Consider the following 20,294-nt stretch of genomic DNA (forward strand, 5'->3'; position numbering starts at 1 on the left):
GCCATAATATGGACTTATTTGGTGTTTTACCAAATAGGTCTGTCTTCTGTATACAACCCCTACCTTGTCACAACACAACTGATTGGCTCAAACGCATTAAGAATTAAATAATTTCCACAAATTACCTTTTAACAAGTCACAACTGTTAATTGAAATGCATTCAAGGTGACTACCTCATGAAGCTGGTAGAGAGAATGCCAAGAGTGTGCAAAGCTGTCATCAAGGCAAAGGGTGGCTACTTTGAAGAATCTTAAATATAAAAGATATTTTGATGTGTTTAACAATTTTTTGGTTAGTACATGATTCAATGTGTATTATTTCATAGTTTTGATGCCTTCACTGTTATTCTATAATGTAAAAATAGGAGAAATAAAGAAAAACCCTTGAATGAATAGGTTTGACCAAACTTTTGACTGGTCCTATATATTTAATTTGCACGTTCATCATAACGATGCGACCAAGGCGCAGGGTGATTTGAATACATTCTTCTTTATTTACAAAGACCACTAAACAAACGTGACGCTAATAATAACGAGTGCTGACAAGCAACTACACATAGACAATAACCCACAAAAACCAACATGAAAAATGGCAACCTAAATAGGATCCCCAATCAGAGACAACGATAAACAGCTGCCTCTGATTGGGAAGCAATTCAGGCCACCATGGATCTACATCTACTTAAACATACCAAAACCCCATAGATATACAAAAAAACCCTAGACAGGACAAAACACACATACCACCCTCGTCACACCCTGACCTAACCAAAAGAATAACGAAAACAAAGATAACTATGGTCAGGGCGTGAATTTCAGGGTGTTGTGCAATTCGACACAATCACAATCACTTTTTGTCTTTCAATCATTTGAATCATTTTAATTTTTTCAACACATGTTTAACACTTTTTTTTCCTTCACCTTTATTTAACCAAGTAGGCTAGTTGAGAACAAGTTCTCATTTGCAACTGCGACCTGGCCTGGCCAAGATAAAGCGTAGCAATTTGACACGTACAACAACACAGAGTTACACATGGAATAAACAAAACATACAGACAATAATACAGTAGAACAAAAGAAAACAAAAAGTCTATATAGAGTGAGTGCAAATGAGATAAGTTAAGGAAATAAATAGGCCATGGTGGCGAAGTACTTACAATATAGCAATTAAACACTGGAATGGTAGATCGGCAGAAGATGAATGTGCAAGTAGAGATACTGGGATGCAAAGGAGCAAAATAAACAAATAAGTAAATAATTACCATTATGGGGATGAGGTAGGTAGATAGATGGGCTGTTAACAGATGGGCTATGTACAGGTGCAGTGATCTGTGAGCTGCTCTGACAGCTGGTGCTTAAAGCTAGTGAGGGAGATGTGAGTCTCCAGCTTCAGAGATTTTTGCAATTCGTTCCAGTCATGGGCAGCAGAGAACAGGAAGGAAATACGACCAAAGGCGGAATTGGCTTCAGGGATGACCAGTGAGATGTACCTGCTGGAGCGCGTGCTACGAGTGGGTGCTGCTATGGTGACCAGTGAGCTGAGATTAGTCGGGGCTTTACCGAGCAGAGACTTGTAGATAACCTGTAGCCAGTGGGTTTGGCGACGAGTATGAAGCGAGGGCCAACCAACGAGAGCATACAGGTCGCAATGGTGGGGCGTGTATGGGGCTTTGGTGACAAAACGGATGGCACTGTGATAGACTGCATCCAGTTTGTTGAAGGCTATCCAGTGTTGGAGGCTATTTTATAGATGACATCACCGAAGTCGAGGATCGGTAGGATGGTCAGTTTTACGAGGGTATGTTTGGCAGCATAAGTGAAGGATGCTTTGTTGCGATATAGGAAGCCAATTCTAGATTTAATTTTGGATTGGAGATGCTTAATGTGAGTCTGGAAGGAGAGTTTACAGTCTAACCAGACACCCAGGTATTTGTAGTTGTCCACTTATTCAGTCAGAGCCGTCCAGAGTAGTGATGCTGGACGGGCGAGCAGGTGCGGGCAGTGATCGATTGAATAGCATGCATTTAGTTTTGCTTGCGTTTAAGAGCAGTTGGAGGCCACGGAAGGAGAGTTGTTTGGCATTGAAGCTCGTCTGGAGGTTAGTTAACACAGTGTCCAAAGAGGGGCCAGAAGTATACAGAATGGTGTCGTTTGCATAGAGGTGGATCAGAGAATCACCAGCAGCAAGAGCAACATCATTGATGTATACAGAAAAGAGAGTCGGACCGAGAATTGAACCCTGTGGCACACCCATAGAGACTGTCAGAGGTCCGGACAACAGGCCCTCCGATTTGACACACTGAACTCTATCATAGAAGTAGTTGGTGAACCAGGCGAGGCAATCATTTGAGAAACCAAGGCTGTTGAGTCTGCCAATAAGAATGTTGTGTTTGACAGAGTCAAAAGCCTTGGCCAGGTTGATGAATACGGCTGCACAGTAATGTCTCTTATCGATGGCGGTTATGATGTCGTTTAGAACCTTGAGCGTGGCTGAGGTGCACCCATGAACAGCTCTGAACCCAGATTGCATAGTGGAGAAGGTATGGTGGGATTAGAAATGGTCAGTAATCTGTTTGTTAACTTGGCTTTCGAAGACCTTAGAAAGACAGGGTAGGATAGATGTAAGTCTGTATCAATTTGGGTCTAGAGTGTCACCCCCTTTGAAGAGGGGGATGACCGCTGCAGCTTTCCAATCTTTGGGAATCTCAGACGATACGAAAAAGAGGTTGAACAGGCTCGTAATAGGGGTTGCAACAATTTTGGCAGATCATTTTAGAAAGAGAGGGTCCAGATTGTCTAGCCCGGCTGATTTGTAGGGGTCCAGATTTTGCAGCTCTTTCAGAACATCAGCTATCTGGATTTGGGTAAAGGAGAAATGGTGGGGGCTATAACTACTATAGAAATATAAAGTATGAATACTTTAGAAAAAAAAGCAAATCCACGCCACATTGGGTGAGGCGGGTTGCAGGAGAGTATTTAGAAGTTGAGGTTTAGCAAAATATTTTAATAGATATGCAAAGAAAAATATGTAAAACGATATATACAAGGGACGCGACAGCACAAAGACAGGACTGCTACGCCATCTTGCATTCACCTAACAAACACTTTGTACTTTTTGTTTACACTTTTAACATTACCCCAAGGCAAACATTTAGACTATTAGCCCACAGTGACAAGAATGCACTTTCATGTCTGGTTTACGACCTCATATTGAAGCTTATAGAGATCTTTAAATTAGCTACTTTGGTTTAGATACAAGCTTCATCAAACCCCTAACCCAATAAATGTATTTGACTTGGTGAAAATCAGTTTTTCAAACCTAACTTGCTTACCACTTTTCCATGTGGTTTCTTTCTTCATAGACTCCATGAAATGATTAGCTCTTCATTAATATTTTGCCAAATTATATATTTTGTATATTGTTTCCTATAAAGGGTGGCTCAACTGACCACTTCGGCTCAACTTACACCACTCTCCCCTACTGGCCAACGTCTGAGTGATTTCTCATTGTTCTCACAATAATGTCCAGCAGGTGCTCAAAAAACACAACAACATATTTTAATAACTTTTCGGTCGGGAATGTCTTATCTTTTATCGAAAGTTATATGACTTTATATGATGTGATCATATTAATATAAATATGAATTGTGCATCTAAAAACTTACTTTTAATGGTAAATATAATAATTTGGGACTGAACTTAAAATCACACATTGGAGACAACTGCACGAAACCTGCTCGCATGGTTAAATATTTCACCAAACATTACAGAAGCATGTACAGCATTTGGGGGGCTTGATTAATTCAGTCCCTTTCAAAACCAATGCCTGGGCTTTCAGATCTGACCTGGGCCTGCACTGTACTTCACCCCAGAGGGTTATCTGTGTAATGAGTCTCATTCACCATTGTCCTAGTGAATTTGTTGACACACAGTAACTGGGTCACAGCTCTGAAGTACCCTTGTCTATTCTCAGATTTTCCACAGTGGTTGACATGGCAACCATACTGGTTGATTAAACATGCGCAGAGTAATAAGGGACGCGGAGAGCTCTGAAAACCTGCATGCTCCAGGCAGGGGAAGAGGCCGAACTAACGGTATCGGGAAAGCGAGCATCGAGTCACGTACTCTTCCGACATTCACAGACTAAAACATCCAACCATACCCCCACTGCTTAGTGTAAGTCTCCAGGCTTCCAGATCTAGTGAACAATAAATGCGCCAATGTACCTTATGTACACCACAAGCCACTACAACCACACTCATTTGCTTTCTATTATGTATTCTCTTTCCTTCTCTCTCAAGATTTCCTTCTGCCCCCCCCCCCTCACCTCCTCATCATCAAACTTTGCATCATCAATGTTTTATGAGAGGTGACCATTATATGATGGCAACCTCAACCATTTATATGAGTCATGGGTGGTTGAGGGTTTGTGCATGTGTGCACGTTTGTGTGCCTATGTGCATTTGTGTGTGTGTCTGTGTTCCCCTTTTGCCTGTCGGACATGATGCAGACAGATGGGAGAGAGGTGGGGATGGGGAGGGGGCATGGGAGGGGGGTGTCCTTTCTCTTTGTATTAGAGAGAGACGCCTGCTGTTGATTGGACTGGAGAGACGGGTCACGACCAAATTACAGGCTTACATTTTTGAAGAGGGCTTTTTGTGGGGTAGACAATTGATCCTTCTCTAAGCCCGCCCCCCTTGGTAACTATTGCAGCGTCAGACAACATTTCCCTCTGAAACCCAATTCCTCATTCAAACTACTAAAACCGCTTCAATGATCTCAAAATGTGGTTGTATTACACAGTGAAATTAAACACAGACTACCCCTTGCTAATCAGAAGATTCTTGGGTATGTTGTGGTGGACTGCATACAGTCAAATCTACCACTTTTGGAGTTAACTTGCTCTCAAATCATATCCTGATGTCGACAGCAGATGAAAATTGTATTCATAATATAAACTCAGCTAAACAGGAATCGTCCCTTTTTCAGGACCCTGTCTTTCAAGGATCATTCGTAAAAATCCAAATAACTTCATAGATCTTCATTGTAAAGGGTTTACACACTGTTTCCCATGCTTGTTCAATGAACCATGAACAAAGAATGAACATGCACCTGTGGAAGGGTTGTTAAGACACTAACAGCTTACAGACGGTAGGCAATTAAGGTCACAGTTATGAAAACTTAGGACACCAAAAAGGCCTTTCCACTGAATCTGAAAAACACCAAAAGAAAGATGCCCAGGGTCCCTGTTCATCTGTGTGAACGTGCCAAGGTGTGCTGCAATGAGGCATGAGGACTGCAGATGTGGTCAGGGCAATACATTGCAATGTTCATATTGTGAGATTGTGAGACTCCTAAGACAGCGCTAAAGGGAAACAGGACGGACAGCTGATCGTCCTCACAGTGGCAGACCACGTGTAACAACACCTGCACAGGATCGGTACATCCGAACATCACACCTGCGGGACAGGTACAGGATGGCAACAACAACTGCCCTAGTTACACCAGGAACACACAATCCCTCCATCAGTGCTCAGACTGTCCGGACAGGCTGAGAGAGGCTGGAATGTAGGCCTGTTGTAAGGCAGGTCCACACCAGACGTCACCGGCAACAATGTCGCCTATGGGCACAAACCCACTGTCGCTGGACCAGACAGGACTGGCAAAAAGTGCTCTTCTCTGATGAGTCTCAGTTTTGTCTCACTGGGGGTGATGGTCGGATTCACATTTATCGTCGAAGGAATGAGCGTTACACTGAGATCTGTACTCTGGAGCGGGATCGATTTGGAGGTGGACGGTCCTTCATGGTCTGGGGCGGTATGTCACAGCATCATCGGACTGAGCTTGTTGTCATTGCAGGCTATTTCAATGCTGTGCATTACAGGGAAGACATCCTCCTCCCTCATGTGGTACCCTTCCTGCAGGCTCATCCTGACATGACCCTCCAACATGACAATGCCACCAGCTATACTACTCGTTCTGTGAGTGATTTCCTGCAAGACAGGAATGTCAGTGTTCTGCCATGGCCAGTGAAGAGCCCAGATCTCAATGCCATTGAGCACGTCTGGGACCTGTTGGATAGGGCCAACCCCCCAGAAATGTCTGAGAACATGCAGGTGCCTTGGTGGAAGAGTGGGGTAACATCTCACAGCAATAACTGGCAAATCTGGTGCAGTCCATGAGGAGGAAATGTACTGCAGTACTCAATGCAGCTGGTGGGCACACCAGATACTGACTGTTACGTTTGATTTTGACCCCCCCCCCCCTTTGTTCAGGGACTCATTATTCCATTTCTGTTAGTCACATAATGTATCTGTGGAACTTGTTCAGGTTATGTCTCAGTTTTTGAAACTTGTTATGTTCATACAAATATTTACACATGTTAAGTTTGCTGAAAATAAACACAGTTGACAGTGAGAGGACGTTTATTTTTGTGCTAAGCTAACTTAGCTAGCTAACATACAATTGGAGTAAACAAATCATATTAACTAACTATCTAGCGTTCTAGCATTAGAAACGCTTTCAATGGTGGTCAATGAGACTGAGATCTAGCTAACCAGCAACCAAGCAATTTCAGATACTCCAACAGGCCTTGCATTTCAGGAATCACAGTTGCAAGTACCCTTGGTGAACTGTTCGGTTATTTAGCCAATTTAAACCATTTATCTCAGTTTTTGCCATTGCCCTCATTGGCTTCAAACAAGCTGAGCTTGATCGAGACTCGGACTTGATGCCAGTTACTATCCACCAGAACGTTGCGATTGGTTGCTCCAAATTCTGGGACAATGCATAGCGAAGGGTCAATTGAAGGTGGAGCCTGTCTTTTGATTCAGCATTTATTTATAGCTTAAAGCTTCTCCACATGTAGCCATGTTTTATGTACTGTAGTAAATTCATTGTATATGTAATGGTGTCCTAATTTAAAGGTGTCATACAATAAAGTTCAAGAGCATAGTATGATCATCATTTAAAGGGATAGTGCAAGATTCTGACAATTAAGCAGATGAGTCAGATGAACTCATGGATAACATTTTTTACGTCTCTACGTGCAGTTTGAAGGAAGTTGTTGGTAGTTTTGCGGGCCAATGCTAACTAGCATAAGCACAATGACTGGAAGTATACCAGACTCTCCCACCATCTCCTTAAAGAGCGATAGCCCCTAAAAAGAAACTTCTCATTTTGAAAATGGCCTTTGTGTCATCGATATGAGTCAGGAACATTTATTCTCGAGTGAAAATGTACTACAAAGAGTAAATAGGATAATTTTGATTATAAAGTCAGTCTCTTCCAAAACTGAGACATGCGAGGAGTTAGACAAAATATACATACAGTACCAGTCAAAAGTTTGGACACACCCACTCATTCAAGGGTTTTTCTTTATTTGTTTTACTATTTACCACATGGTAGAATAATAGTGAAGACATCAAAACAATGAAATAACACACATTGAATCATGTAGTAACCAAAAAAAGTGTTATACAAAACTAAATGTATTGTATATTTCAGATTCTTCAAAGTAGCCACCCTTTGCCTTGATGACAGCTTTGCCTTCTCTTGGTATTCTCTCAACCAGCTTCATGAGGTAGTCACCTGGAATGCTTTTCAATTAACATGTGTGCCTTGTTAAAAGTTAATCTGTGAAAATGATTTCCTTCTTAATGCATTTGAGTCAATCAGTTGTGTTGTGACAAGGTAATCAAATCAAATCAAATGTATTTATATAGCCCTTCGTACATCAGCTGATACCTAAAAGTGCTGTACAGAAACCCATCCTAAAACCCCAAACAGCAAGCAATGCAGGTGGAGAAGCACGGTAGGGGGGATATATAGAAGACAGCCCTATTTGGTAAAAGACCAAGTCCATATTATGGCAAGAACAGCTCAAATAAGCAAAGAGAAATTACAGTCAATCATCACTTTAAGACATGAAGGTCAGTCAATGCGGAAAATGTCAAGAATTTTGAAAGTTTCTTCAAGTGCAGTCGCATAAACCATCAAGCGCAATGATGAAACTGGCTCTCATGAGGGCCGCCACAGGAAAGGAAGACCCAGAGTTACCACTACTGCAGAGGATAAGTTCATTAGTTACCAGCCTCAGAACTTGCAGCCCAAATAAATGCTTCACAGAATTCAAGTAACAGACACATCTCAACATCATCTGTTCAGAGGAGAAAGTGTGAATCAGGCCTTCATAGTCGAATTGCTTCAAAGAAACCACTACTAAAGGACACCAATAAGAAAATGAGACTTGCTTGGGCCAAGAAAAATGAGTAAAGGACATTAGACTGGTGGAAATCTGTCCTTTGATCTGTCAAAATTTGAGATATTTGGTTCCAACCGCTGTGTCTTTGTGAGATGCAGAGTAGGTGAACTAATGATCTCTGCATGTGTGGTTCCCACAGTGAAGCATGGAGGAGGAGGTGTGATGGTGTGGGGGTGCTTTGCTGGTGACACTGTCAGTGATTTATTTAGAATTCAAGGCACACTTAACCAGCATGGCTACCACAGCATTTTGCAGCGATACACCATCCCACCTGGTTTGTGATTAGTGGGACTATCATTTGTTTTTCAACAGGACAATGACCCAACACACCTCCAGGTTGTGTAAGGGCTATTTTTCCAAGGAGGAGAGTGATGTAGTGCTGCATCAGATGACCTGGCCTCAAAGATCACCTGACCTTAACCCAATTGAGATCTTTTGGGATGAATTGGACCACAGAGTAAAGGAAAAGCAGCCACCAACAAGTGCTCAGCATTTGTGGGAACTCCTTCAAGACTGTTGGAAAAGCATTCCAGGTGAAGCTGGTTGAGAGAATGCCAAGAGTGCGCAAAGCTGTCATCAAGGCATAGGATGGCTTCTATAAAATATTTTACGATTTGTTTAACTACGTGATTGGTTACTACGTGATTCCAGATGTGTCATTTCAAAGTTTTGATGTCTTCACTATTAGTCTACAATGTATAAAATTGTCAAATTAAAGAAAAACCCTTGAATAAGTAGGTGTGTCCAAACTTTTGACTGGTACTGTAGGTCACGGAATGAAAGGTACCGTAACAGTGTTCCTTGGGTTGGGTTGGGTTCATTTTAATCCTGCCGACATACCCACAGCTGGCAAAACCTAAGTATTATACATCATTATACAGCTGTTTGGCTTGGGGGTGTGGTTTGATGTGGGTGTTTCTTGGGTGTGTCCTTTCCATCACCAAGACACACCCATCTGTCAGAACCTTGCCTGCAGAACAAACAAACCTCCTGCAAGTTTAGTTCAATAACTTCAGGCAGATTTATGGTGAGATGCCAAAGGAAGCTTTGAATAGGTCAGTAGCCTATAGTGTAATATGAGAAGAATGCAAGAATGCTGAATTTATGTAGATATTCTAATCTAAGTGTTTTGATAACTGTCAAATGTAGTAACAGATCCATGTAGAATACACAACCCTTACATAATACCATAGAAGTAGTGTTCTGCCAATATAACAATGTCCACATTTCATCTTTCATTGTAATTCCCAGCCGATTCAATAGCTATCGGCATTTTATCTTGTGGTAATAGGGCTAACTTGGAAACATGTCAGAGTGGTCATACCGTCCTGTGTGGTATTTTTTATGGGCTCCAAACCAAATGTGCTATTTTGTTTGTTTTTTTCCCATTGTTTGTAACTAATTTGGTACATAATGTTGCTGCTACTGTCCCTTATGACCGAAAAGATATTCTGGACATCAGAACAGAGATTACTCACTTGAAACTGGACAAAGATTTTTTCTTAAATGAGTCAGATGCGAAGGATATACCGCTATGTCAAGACAAGGTCCAAATCCCAGTCACCTGTGTGAAGAAAAGAAGGAGAAAAAGGGGGAGTGCCTTGTATGAATTTGCCAACGAGTAGGTAAACCACCACCACCCTCCATATTATTGGCCAACGTGCACACTATCAACCAAAAGAGTTCTCATCTATATTAATCGTAGCCATCTATTTACCACCACAGACCGATGCTGGCACAAAGACCGCACTCAACGAGCTGAATACGGCCATAAGCAAAGAAGAAAAAGCTCATCCAGAAGCGGCGCTCCTTGTGGCCGTGGACTTTAATGCAGGCAAACTTAAATCCATTTTACCTCATTTCTACCAGCATGTCACATGTGCAAGCAGAGGAAAAAAACTTGAGACCACTACTTCTCCACACACAGAGACGGATACAAAGCTCTCCCTCACCCTCTATTTGGCAAATCTGACCATAATGCCAGATGTAGACTGACTGGCTCCAGATTGAATTAGATTCAGGCCAGTGAATACGTTACAGTATGCAACCAACTGTGACATGTTTTGCTATGGCCCTGGGTTGGTTTGTGTTTTGTTGCTGCTAGTTAGTACACTGTTGAATAGTAGTCAGACATGAGTAAGCTAGTACCACCATAGCTGCATCCAATATTTATTTGTGCCATAGACATGGGTTGCACCTCGGATGCTGGTGACTGTTTCGTCTAAATTTCACTTAAGTTACAGTGGCATGGAAATATGATGACATTGCTAAAGTAGGCAAATAATTAGTAGGAAACAACTTTTCCCTATGATGTGGTCAAATTTATTTTAAATGTCAATGTTGCCATTACTGTTACTGGCAGAATTTGTAAAACATACACTATATATACAAAAGTATTGTGGACAAATTAGTGAATTTGGCTATTTCAGCTACACCTGTTGCTGACAGGTGTATAAAATGACCAAATACATAACCAGCAATCTATGGTCTAGCGGCTGGTATGCTCACCACCACTGGGGACCAACAAACTCCAACCACCTATTCCGCATCATGACAGGCTCCAACCATAGTTGCTGCTGGAAGCATGCATTGCATGTTCAATCCATATAGGGCTTTTCAGTCTCAAACGGCAGTGGTCCTTTGTACGCGTTGGTTGGGGGTGATGAAACAACAGATCCCCAGTCAACGGGGAAGCAAAGTGGACGTGGACATGCCCCTTTGTGGAGCTTGGCAAAAAGGGGCATGATTTGTTGAGATAATTATAATCCAAACCCAAACTTCAATTACTCATTTGGGCGCACTGTTCCAAACTTTGTTTTAGACGGGACTGACTTTATGACCAAAATTATCCTATTTACACTTTGTAGCCAATTTTGACGCTAGAATAAATGTTTTTGACTCATATCGATGCCACATAGGCCATTTTCAAAGGGATTAGTTGTTTTTTAGGGGCAGTCGCTCTTCAAGCATCTTTTAACACAGGCTTAACGCCGAACAAACATTAAATTTTTTTTTTTAACACTTTTAACATAGGCCAGGCCTGTTGTTACCTCCTATCCTAGCGCCGCCTTGCATTATGCCTGGGAAGAAAACTTTTTGTCTCAACTTTCCATTGTCTCAACCGTTGGCTCAACTTACCCCAAGGCAAACATTTTTATTATATTATCCCACACAAGGATGCACTTTCATGCTAGGTTTGGACCTCACATCGAAGATCATTGAGACCCCAACTGATGTAAAGAACAATCTTTAAAGTATCTTCTTTGGTTTAGATACAAGCATCATGAAACCTTTAACACAAATTAATTTGACTGTGAAAATCCTGTTTTTTTTTTACCTAACATTCTCCATGTGGTTTCTTCCTTCACCTCTTCCTAAATATTTTGTGTATGGTTTCCTAGAAACCCTTTTTGTTTTATTTCCACCACTCTCCCCTACATATGCTGCTGTTCTATCCGCATGCATTGATGTCAGAGGGACAAAAAAAGTTTTTGTTGTTGGCATTAACTTCTTTGTTGTTGTAACATGACATGGCAGTTTCGCCAGGATTACAGGCTGGTCATGGCTCACATCAACATCATTATCCCAGAAACCCTAGATCCACTCCAATTTGCATATTTCCCTAACAGATCCACAGATGATGCAATCTCTATTGCAGTCCACACTGCCCTTTCCCACCTGGGCAAAAGGAATACCCATGTGAGAATGTTATTCATTGACTACAGCTCAGCGTTCAACACCATAGTGCCCTCAAAGCTCATCACTAAGCTATGGACTCTGGGACTAAACACCTTCCTCTGCAACTGGATCCTGGACTTCCTGACGGGCCACACCCAGGTGGTAAGGGTAGGTAACAACACATCTGCCATGCTGATCCTCAACACGGGGGCCCGTCAGGGATGCGTGCTCAGTCCCCTCCTGTACTCCCTGTTCACTCATGACTGCACGGCCAGGCACGACTCCAACACCATCATCAAGTTTGTCAATGACACAACAGTGGTAGGGCTGATCACCGACAACGATGATACAGCCTATAGGGAGGAGGTCAGAAACCTGACCGTGTGGTGCCAGGACAACAACCTCTCCCTCAACGTGATCAAGACAAAGGAGTTGATTGTGGACTACAGGAAAAGGAGGACTGAGCACACTCCTGTTGTGACGTTGTATTAGTTAATATGACAACTGTTGCTCATCAAATGATTAAACGTTTCTAATTGCGTGATTAACTAAATCAAGCAATTATTATCTCATTAACCTTGGGCACCATGGGAAAACTAGTTTTTATTGAGTTTCTATTTCCCAAATTAACTCAAAGAATATCAGAATATAGATTTTACAACAGCCTCTAATTAACCAGTTACCTCTACAATCTAGTTCTGAGTGTCATATAGTCCATAAATCTGAACGGACCCAATCTTAGTTTATTTACTAGAAAGCTAAAATGATAATAAAAGATACACATAGACAAAACACATTATAGGCTATTGATGAGAACTTAGTATAACGGGCAAACACACTATGGCGCGTGTTACCCAAAATGGGGATTTCAAAGAGAGAGAGGAAAAAGTAAGTACATGAGAGAAATACATGGTCCAAATGTTATGTAGCTGTACCATCAAGAGCATCCTGACTGGTTGCATCACTGCCTGGTATGGCAACAGCTGGTATGGCAACAGCTCGGGCTCCGTACGCAAGGCACTTCAGATGGTAGTGCGTACGGCCCAGTGCGTACGGCCCATCCTAGTCCTCTATGCAAGGCGGTGTCCTAAGAATGCCCTAATTGTCAAAGACTCCAGCTACCGTAGTCATCGACTGTTCTCTCTGCTACTGCATGGCAAGCGATACCGGGGTGCCAAGTCTAGGTCCAAGAGGCTTTTAAACAGCTTCTACCCACAAGTAATAAGACTCCTGAACATCTAATCAAATGGCTACCCAGATGATTTGCTATGCCCTCCCCGCCTCTTTAACACTGCTGCTACGCTCTGTTATTGTGTATGCATAGTCACTTTAATAACTATATCTACATGTACATATTACCTCAATTACCTCGACTATCCGATGCCCCCGCACATTGACTGTACCGGTACCCCCTGTATTAAGCCTCGCTGTTGTTATTTTACTGCTGCTCTTTAACTATTCCTTACTTTTATTTCTTATTCTTATTTTATTTTATATTTTTAGGTATTTTTTATTATTGTTATTTTTTTAAACTGCATTGTTGGTTATGGCTTGTAAGTAAGCATTTCACTGTACCTGTTGAACCTGGGGCATGTGACAAATACAATTTGATTTGATTTGATTTATAAATATGAGTTAAGTAGGCTATAAAATACAATATATGTAATTGTTAACCATTATCCACCTTTGGCCAATCTGTAATAACAGATGTAACAGTTCATTTAACTTGTCTCCAAGCAGCACTGTAGCTGCTCTCAGTTTTGGCATGACAAGGAGTAGCAAGAAGTGTCATGATGGCACAAACAGACTGGTACCTACAGTAGGCTAGCAAACCTCGGCTTCTTGCTAAATACATCGCTAGAGAGAGTGAATGCTCCCTTTCATAACATATACCCAAGACACTCACAGCAGGGATGCTGTAATATGTTTTTACTAATGAAAATAGTACTGTAAAATAGAATACAGCAACTTCGCTGTAAAGCAAAATTACAGCATTAAGAAGGCAACTCTGGCGCTATTATAATGCTGTAGCTTTACAGGGAAGCGTTTTTACAGTGCACCTAAACTGACCTTGGCCAGTTCATATCCAACAACAACACACCTAATCCTCTTTCACTGTGAGCACGATCAATTGGAACCGCAGTGGCAGCTCATTCAACAGGGATCTTTCTCATCCCAGGTAATGTAACACCAATGCAACCGCCATGGAAAAACGGATGGAAGTGGCTGGCGCTCTGCTGTGCTGTTACTGTGCTGCCTTGCTCAATTATGAAGAAAGCATCCATTGGCTCTTTCAGTCAATTCACACTAGTTTGTCATTTTCCCCGAGCATCGCATCAACACACAAAGATTTGAGTCAGGGACCTCAAGATCAATGTAGTGCTGTGAAATTAGACTGTGATGATGGGAGGAGTATCTGTTGTTTTACAGTGGAGAGTTGTTGAGATTGAAAACTTGTTAGAAGACAAAAGTGCCATGGAAATCTGTGTTAATGCCAAGATATGGTATCTCCTTCTCCTATAAATATTGAATTAGTGGTCATACATACGGCCGTTGAAATGATTTATACAATATATTGATGACATACTGTTTATTGTTGGCCTATTGGTCTAATGCGAATTTGCTACCGATCCTTGTCATTATATGATACCATCAATTGCCTTTATACTGACAAAGCATACCGTAACCTCAATTACCTGCCAATCATGAATTCCCTATCCCTCGAGACAGAGTTTGGTGTGATCAACCCATATCTGCCCCAGTTGCCATGGCAACAATATCCCATATAGCTTTAGTCTTCATTGTCAGGTCCCAGGGATATTATAACAGTATTTGTCGTGGCTAGTGATCCATAAATCCCACCACCGCCTATTAACTCTGTCCAGTCATAAGCAGCCACGGTGTTTCATTATTGATTCCAATGGCAGGCGTATACATCAACACTAATGTGAATTCCTTCAACGTTTCTGCAATGGAAGTGTGGAAGCCAAGCTATGCCAAAAAAATATCTAAGTTATGAAAAGAAGACAAACATTTATATATACTGTATATAAACCCAGGGTCCTTACTATATATATATATATATATATATATATATAGTATATATATGTTTACCGTAGGTTCCTATTTTTAACCTGTGTCGTTTACATGTGTTGTAACATACTAATGGTTTGTAATGATAAATAGACACAATTTAGTGTAAAGCATAACAGAGTTTCAGATTACCCTTTTAAAATCCAGCTCAAATAAATGTGTCCTTCAATTATGGGTGACATATCTGAATAATGCAAAAGCCTAATAAAACCATTTTAACGAACATGACGTGAGTCATTAAAGTGAAGAGAGCCCCTAAATAGAGATGTCATAGCTAGGAAATGATGTGAATCGGCCATGACGACAAGACGATACAGGCTGGCATTGGATTACAACTGCGAGGATGCAGATAGGCTAGCCTAGGATGAGGATCAGTCTGAGACGCTCAGCCCTCCCCAACCTAGCAGGCTGTGGCGGAGGTAGCTAGCTAGACTACTTGGTATTCCATTCACAATCTGTATAGAAACATAAGCAGAGCGTGGAGGAGGGAGGAAGAAGAGGGCTATTGCGTTCGCATCGCAGAGAAAGGGAAGCTCAACACGAGGCGTGATAGAAGAAATGATTGCCTGGCTGCGATGATGGAGATGCAATTGATTGGTATCTTTGAGAATTACAATAAAAATGGACTCGGCTTGGTTTATAGACTTTTTCTTTTTGAATGGGAAACGTGAGCGGGGATTGAATAAGGATGAATGGGGAAGAGTTCATCAAGTGATGTAGATGCACTGAAGGAAATTCTCCAGTCATATGAGCGTGAAATTACATTTGTGCCTTTCAATAGCGCTGTTCATTGATTTGGGGAGCATATTTCAGAGTGCATTGGGAGGAGAGGAAATACTATTTGACTCAATATCAGTTTATATCTGACCGTGAAAGAGTGAGGTTCACTAATAAAATTGAAATGGGACAAACCTGATGCATATTGCATTAGCCTGCATTAGCTATGCATGTACAAAATGTATTTGTAGAGTATGTTGGCATAGCAGCCATTACTCAAGGAATTAACTCACTGTCCAGATACGTACACAAGCACCAACATACAGGAACATTTAAATGGGTGTGTGATGCTTAATAATATGAAACACAATAATCCAGTCAAATACATCCTTACATTCCATTCCATTCACATACACAAAGACACAAATTGAGGAACTGAGAACTCTATTAACTATTTCCCCTGATCCCATGGGATGTGCGGCCAGACAGAGTGGAAGGCCTGAATGCCTAGAGGTCAGACTTCACCTAGGGCTCAGGCTGAAAGGGTCAACTGCACCAGAGCTTTGCTGGGTTCAGTAGGGGTTCCGTTGAGTTCATCTCATTCCTCATACTAACCTGTATATCAATTTCTGGACGTAGACTGCAGTTCACCGCCAATGTGTAGAGGATGACCACTGTGTATAAAGATACCATACTGTACCACATTGTTCTTCGGTGAAGAATCTCCAGTGTCGAAACCCCATGAAGTGTGCCACCCAGTCACATAATATTTATGTTTAAAAACAGTTACCATATTGATTATGGTAACTACTACTATGGTTACCAACTATCATAACAACATTTTAGCTGTTGTCGTGGTCAGAAAAAGGCCTTGAACTGACCCCAGCTTAGTCTGATTGATTCCTCTCAAGATTATTGTCCAGCACTCTCAACAAATACTCTCAAATGTTTTTCTCCAACCTTCTGTTGTCCCGTGGCTGTGATGTACTGTATATAGTGACAATTCCCTTTTATCTTTCATGAGTGATGTCTGACCTTCTCTGTCTCACGTCTCTGTGTGTGCTCAGGATGCCTGGAGTGCTGCATCAAATGCCTGGGTGGCATCCCGTACCCGTCGCTCATCGCTACCATCCTGCTGTATGCTGGGGTGGCACTGTTTTGCGGCTGCGGTCACGAGGCCCTCTCCGGGACCGTCACCATACTGCAGAACTACTTTGAGGTGGTCCGGGGACCCGTGGATTCCTTGGACGTGTTCACCATGTGAGTAAGCTACACACCTAGGAGCTACACTGGAAACATTCAACATGTACTGCTGTGTACCAACTGAACGTTACTCCTATACCAAGTAGCTGCTATGTACTTTGAGGAACCTTACATTAAGGAACCTAAATGTACAGTAATTGCAGACGGGGCAGAAAAGACAAACATTGTATTCTGGTAAAAGAACACTGTCTCAAACAAGTCTACAAGCATGTCCGCCCACAAATGATGTAGCGCTCCTTCTTGTTCAAATTAGTGACAATTATTCCAAATTATGTTGTGTGGATTTATGGATTTTCCCTTTGCTGGACATTTTAAGTTGATAGCTGACTATGGCCGGTTTGTTAGAGAATGGACTATACTGCTTGAAAGGGAGATGCATTTATATAAAAAAATATTTTATTTTATGGGCAGACATTTATACTGATATACTTACTGATATCCTTGTCGGACTATACTGATAGTAATATAATGGTTGATCTCAATGAATTGACTGTGACATCATTACATTGATAACTTCCAAGATGGGGTAACAGTCAGACGTGTGTATTTGTCTTGTCCAGTCCTGTCCTGTGTTTACATCGTTTTCTTCATATATATTTTAATTTCTTATGTATGTATTTTCATGTCACTTTCCATCTACGGACTGAATATACTCTCCTGCAACCCGCCTCACCCAATACTTTAGAACCGGAACCCCCATCAGAAGCTAGCCAGATAACTAAATTCAGCCAAAAAAGAAACATCCTTTTTCAGGACCCTGTCTTTCTTAACTTCACAGATTTTCATTGTGAAACAATTAATAAACATGCACCTGTGGAACGGTCGTTCAGACACTAACAGCTTACAGACGGTAGGCAATTAAAGTCACAGTTATGAAAATTTAGGACACTAAAGAGGCCTTTCTACTGAATCTGAGAACACCAAAAGAAAGATGCCCAGGGTCCCTGCTCATCTGCGTGAACGTGAGGACATGACGCCTAAAACAGCGCTACAGGGAGACAGGACAGACAGCTGATCGTCTTCGCAGTGGCAGACCATGTGTAATAACAACTGCACAGGATCGGTACATCCTAACATCCCCCCTGCGGGACAGGTACAGGATGGCAACAACAACTGCCCGAGTTACACCAGGTACGCACAATCCCTCCATCAGTGCTCAGAATGTCCGCAATAGGCAGGCCTGAGGACTGGACTGAGGCTGGACTGAGGGCTTGTAGGCCTGTTGTAAGGCAGGTCTTCAACAGACATCACCGGTAACAAACCCACCATCGCTGGACCAGACAGGACTGGCAAAAAGTGCTCTTCACTGACGAGTCACGGTTTTGTTTCACCAGGGGAGTTGGTCAGATTTGGGTTTATCGTCGAAGGAATGAGAGTTACACCAAGGCCTGTACTCTGGAGCGGGATCGATTTGGAGGTGGAGGGTCCATCATGGTCTGGGGCAGTGCGTCACAGCATCATCGGACTGAGCTTGTTGTCATTGCAGGCAATCTCAATGCTGTGCATTATAAGGAAGACATCCTCCTCCCTCATGTGGCACCCTTCCTGCAGGCTCATCCTGACATGAAAATCTAATTCAATCAAATTTTAATTGTCACATACACATGGTTAGCAGATGTTAATGCGAGTGTAGCGAAATGCTTGTGCTTCTAGTTCCGACAATGCAGTAATAACCAACAAGTAATCTAAATAACAATTCCAAAACTACTGTCTTATACACACAAGTGTAAGGGGATAAAGAACATGTACATAAAGATATATGAATGAGTGATGGTACAGAGCTGCATAGGCAAGATGCAGTAGATGGTATCGAGTACAGTATATACATATGAGATGAGTATGTAAACAAAGTGGCATAGTTAAAGTGGCTAGTGTTACATGTATTACATAAAGATGCAGTAGATGATATAGAGTACAGTATATACGTATCCATATGAGATGAATAATGTAGGGTATGTAAATATTATATTAAGTAGCATTGTTTAAAGTGGCTAGTGATATATTTTACATAATTTCCCATCAATTCCCATTATTAAAGTGGCTGGAGTTAGTGTGTCAGTGTGTTGGCAGCAGCCACTCAATGTTAGTGGTGGCTGTTTAACAGTCTGATGGCCTTGAGATAGAAGCTGTTTTTCAGTCTCTCGGTCCCAGCTTTGATGCACCTTCTGAATGATAGCGGGGTGAACAGGCAGTGGCTCGGGTGGTTGTTGTCCTTGATGATCTTTATGGCCTTCCTGTAACATCGGGTGGTGTAGGTGTCCTGGAGGGCAGGTAGTTTGCCCCCGGTGATGCGTTGTGCAGACCTCACTACCCTCTGGAGAGCCTTACGGTTGTGGGCGGAGCAGTTGCCGTACCAGGTGGTGATACAGCCCGCCAGGATGCTCTCGATTGTGCATCTGTGGAAGTTTGTGAGTGCTTTTGGTGACAAGCCAAATTTCTTCAGCCTCCTGAGGTTGAAGAGGCGCTGCTGCGCCTTCTTCACGATGCTGTCTGTGTGGGTGGACCAATTCAGTTTGTCTGTGATGTGTATGCCGAGGAACTTAAAACTTGCTACCCTCTCCACTACTGTTCCATCGGGGGTGTTCCCTCTGCTGTTTCCTGAAGTCCACAATCATCTCCTTAGTTTTGTTGACGTTGAGTGTGAGGTTATTTTCCTCCATGAGCCTCCATCATGACAATGCCACCAGCCATACTGCTCGTTCTGTGTGTGATTTCCTGCAAGACAGGAATGTCAGTGTTCTGCCATGGCCAGCGAAGAGCCCGGATCTCAATCCCATTGAGCAAGTCTGGGACCTGTTGGATCGGAGGGTGAGGGCTAGGGCCATTCCCCCCAGAAAAGTCTGTGAACTTGCAAGTGCCTTGGTGGAAGAGTGGGGTAACATCTCACAGCAAGAACTGGCAAATCTGGTGCAGTCCATGAGGAGGAGATGCACTGGTGGCCACACCAGATACTGACTGTTACTTTTGATTTTGCTCCCCCCTTTGTTCTGGGGACACATTATTCAGTTTCTGTTTGTCACATGTCTGTGGAACTTGTTCAGTTTATGTCTCAGTTGTTGAGTCTTGTTATGTTCATACAAATATTTGTGCTGAAAATAGTGCCTGGTTGACAGTGAGTGGATGTTTATTTTTTGCTGAGTTTAGCTATTAGCTAGTAGTCAGTTAGCCACTGCTAGCGGTCCTCAACGTTACCTCAGACATCAGCCAGCCTCAACCCGGTCAATTCCTGCCAGTCTGCACAGCGCGATATCAACCCAGAGCATTTCAAACTGCTTTTTGTC

General features: G+C 42.2%; 1 protein-coding gene across 1 annotated transcript in view; it reads left to right on the forward strand.

Annotated features, from left to right (window-relative positions):
- LOC118363588 (neuronal membrane glycoprotein M6-a-like) overlaps nt 1-20,294 on the forward strand; it is a 37,719-nt gene that overhangs the window by 6,353 nt on the left and 11,072 nt on the right. Inside the window, exon 2 of the mRNA XM_035744587.2 lies at nt 16,818-17,010. Within this exon, the coding sequence (XP_035600480.1) occupies nt 16,818-17,010 (193 nt within the window). The remainder of the gene's footprint in view (nt 1-16,817; nt 17,011-20,294) is intronic.

The sequence above is a fragment of the Oncorhynchus keta genome, chromosome 30 (assembly GCF_023373465.1).
Source record: "Oncorhynchus keta strain PuntledgeMale-10-30-2019 chromosome 30, Oket_V2, whole genome shotgun sequence".
Classification (NCBI taxonomy): Eukaryota; Metazoa; Chordata; class Actinopteri; order Salmoniformes; family Salmonidae; genus Oncorhynchus; species Oncorhynchus keta.